The following is a 2,639-nucleotide window of genomic DNA, read 5'->3' as shown; positions in this document are numbered from 1 at the left end:
TGTAAAATACTTTCCCTACATTTTTGATTATGCACATGCAAAACACACGCTCAGGAATGAGGCACTAATGTAACGTCATAAGTAACATAAGCTTGAAAACAAAATGCACACAGTTCTTAGTGTGTGAGTAAAATAAAAATCCACACACCAAACCCACTGTCCCATGTTAAACACTCTCACAGATTAGTGTGACAATGCTATTAGATTACACCACCATCACCATTAGATACACCATCAGTGACGTAGCTTACCTATAGAGTCAAAGCCTACACAAAAGGAAAATGACACGTCTTAATGTCTCATACAGAGCTATAAATCCTCCTTGGCTGCAATGCATTTATTGCTCAATTGTACTCTGACACGCTACAAATACTCACCAATTTCCACTCTATGCGGGGCCACTCTAGCAACAGCTGGGGAACCTTGCTCTTCCCTGGCTAGACTTTTTTTGAGTGCAGCACTTGCTGCTATCCCCAGACAGGGGCTGTTGGTGTCACGGCCAGCGCTCAGCCTCCGGCCCGTCTCCGCGTTGATCTCAGAGTTGTACGGCATGGGCAGGCTGATCTCGCTCTTGGAGATGTGGCGCTCGGGGGTGGTGCTCCCCTCCCCCTCCGTCTGGATGTCCTTCTCGCTGACGGACTTCTTCTGCAGCAGGTTGCTGATCTCCATGATGTTGCCGATGATCTCCACGGGGCCTGTCAGGGTCTTCTTGCGGGGGGAGAAGTCATCTTTCACCTTTTGCAAGTAGGAGGCAGGGGCCCAGCCCTCTTTCCCTAAGTACCTGTGGGTAGAATGCAAAAAGACGGAGTTTTTAAAGAGGGCATATATTTGTAATTTGTGTTTCTACTGTTACATGTATACTTGGTTTATTCTTCAAAAAGGTCTTTATTTTTCTTCAACAGCGCAGCACCTCTTTTTTCACCCTCTGTCTGAAAAGAGAGCCCAGTCTGCTCTGATTGGTTAGCTGGCCGGCTCAGTTGTGCTTAGTCAATCTTTTAGAGATTTGTAACTTCTTTGTGTAGGAAATCTCCCTCCCCTTAGCCTATCACACACAATGTGTTGGAGTGCTAGCCAATGTAAATGCTAGTGTAACTGTACATAGTGATGTCATATTATGGAAGTTAACAAAGGAGTCCAATGGAGGCGTTTCAGGTAGGGGGGGAGTGTGTGGGAGAAAAACTTCCTCTAGGGTGAACACAGGGATTTTAGCCTTTGCAGACCATTAACATGAACACAAACCTTTATAACGCACTACAGGAAAGGGAAAATCCCCATAAGCATAATCGGGCCTCTTTAAAAGAAATGATACACATATAGTAAACATCATGTTATGGGAGCATTGAGTTTAAAAGCTCTGTACAAAGGCCTTACATGGATTAGGGATTAAGATATGTTTACAGCGTGACGCATACAAGTCACTAAATAAATCTAGTAGCTTCTGCTTCTTGTTTTTGACCACTGGTTTTCTAAAACGGCCTTCAGGTTCAAAGCAAAATGTACTTACTGACTAGATCACCACTTTTAAATAAGCACCAATAATATCTTGACTGCAAATCATACCTAGAATGAATAATCAACTACATTTCCATATTAACTGGTATTTCAGAGTGTGATAAAATAAACCAAATAAATCTATAGGTTACTTACGTAACCCCAGTTCTCATTCATAACACTCCGTTCGATGTCTCACTATGGGATGCGCCTCATCGCGGAGCAAACAGAAGCATCAATCTCATTACGCCAATCCTGATTGGCTGGTGATCTTGACGTCAGCGTCAGGGAATCCACCCCCTATAAGTAGCTTGCGCTACGCCGCACGCGTCATTCAAAATAAGCACCTCTTCTCGCTTCACCATAGCAAGGAGGGCCGTCTGGTGAGACATCTCACTTCATGTTACTCTGAGAACTGGGGTTACGTAAGTAACCTATAGTTCTCATTCATAACACTCCGTTCGATGTCTCACTATGGGATATTGTAGCTCCCGTATTGCCAGACGAGCTTATCTCGAAAGTCACCAAGACCAACCAGAACAGTTAGAGCTCTAACTCAGCAGGGGGCCCAGCACTGCATGGGCCACACTGGGAGCAGAGACGTCTAATCTGTAAAAGCGGACAAAAGTGAGCGGCGAGGACCAGCTCGCTGCTGCACAAATGTCTTGGATGGAAACACCCCTGAACAAAGCCCAGGATGTAGCCACACCACGAGTCGAATGAGCACGCAAACCCGAAGGTGCCTGCAGACCCTGACTCGTGTAAGCCAAAGCAATTGCCTCCACAATCCAGTGAGAGAGCCGTTGCTTAGTAACAGGCTTGCCCTTCTGAGGGTTAGCCCAGGACACAAAGAATTGGTCATTATGACGAAACTCTTTTGATCTGTCCATATAAGTGCGTAAAGCACGGACTGGACATAGCAAATTCGGCTGCTGTTCCCCGGAGGGACACAGCGGCGGAGGAAATACCTCAATGTCAATGGGGGTACATGAACCAACCACCTTAGGTATAAAGGCAGGGTTGGGCTTCAGCAACACTCTCGTTAACCCTCGGGCGAACTGAGTGCATGAAGGATGTACAGATAGCGCATGAATGTCACTGACTCGCTTGGCGGATGCCAGGGCCAGTAACAGCACTGTCTTGAGTGA

The 2,639-nt window shown here is 46.1% G+C and overlaps 1 protein-coding gene across 1 annotated transcript in view; it reads right to left on the bottom strand.

Moving 5' to 3' along the window:
• Positions 1-251: 251 nt before the first annotated feature.
• The window catches only part of LOC104953375 (SH3 and PX domain-containing protein 2A-like), a gene marked incomplete at both ends in the record, with an annotated part of 14,892 nt that continues 12,504 nt past the window's right edge, over positions 252-2,639 (bottom strand). Inside the window, 2 exons of the mRNA XM_010780313.1 lie at positions 252-266; positions 378-781. Of these exons, the coding sequence (XP_010778615.1) occupies positions 252-266; positions 378-781 (419 nt within the window). The remainder of the gene's footprint in view (positions 267-377; positions 782-2,639) is intronic.

The sequence above is a fragment of the Notothenia coriiceps genome, unplaced genomic scaffold (assembly GCF_000735185.1).
Source record: "Notothenia coriiceps isolate Sejong01 unplaced genomic scaffold, NC01 NC01_scaffold00021600, whole genome shotgun sequence".
Taxonomy (NCBI): Eukaryota; Metazoa; Chordata; class Actinopteri; order Perciformes; family Nototheniidae; genus Notothenia; species Notothenia coriiceps.
The sequence above is the reverse complement of the archived record's forward strand: the minus strand, read 5'-3'. Positions and strand labels throughout refer to the sequence as shown.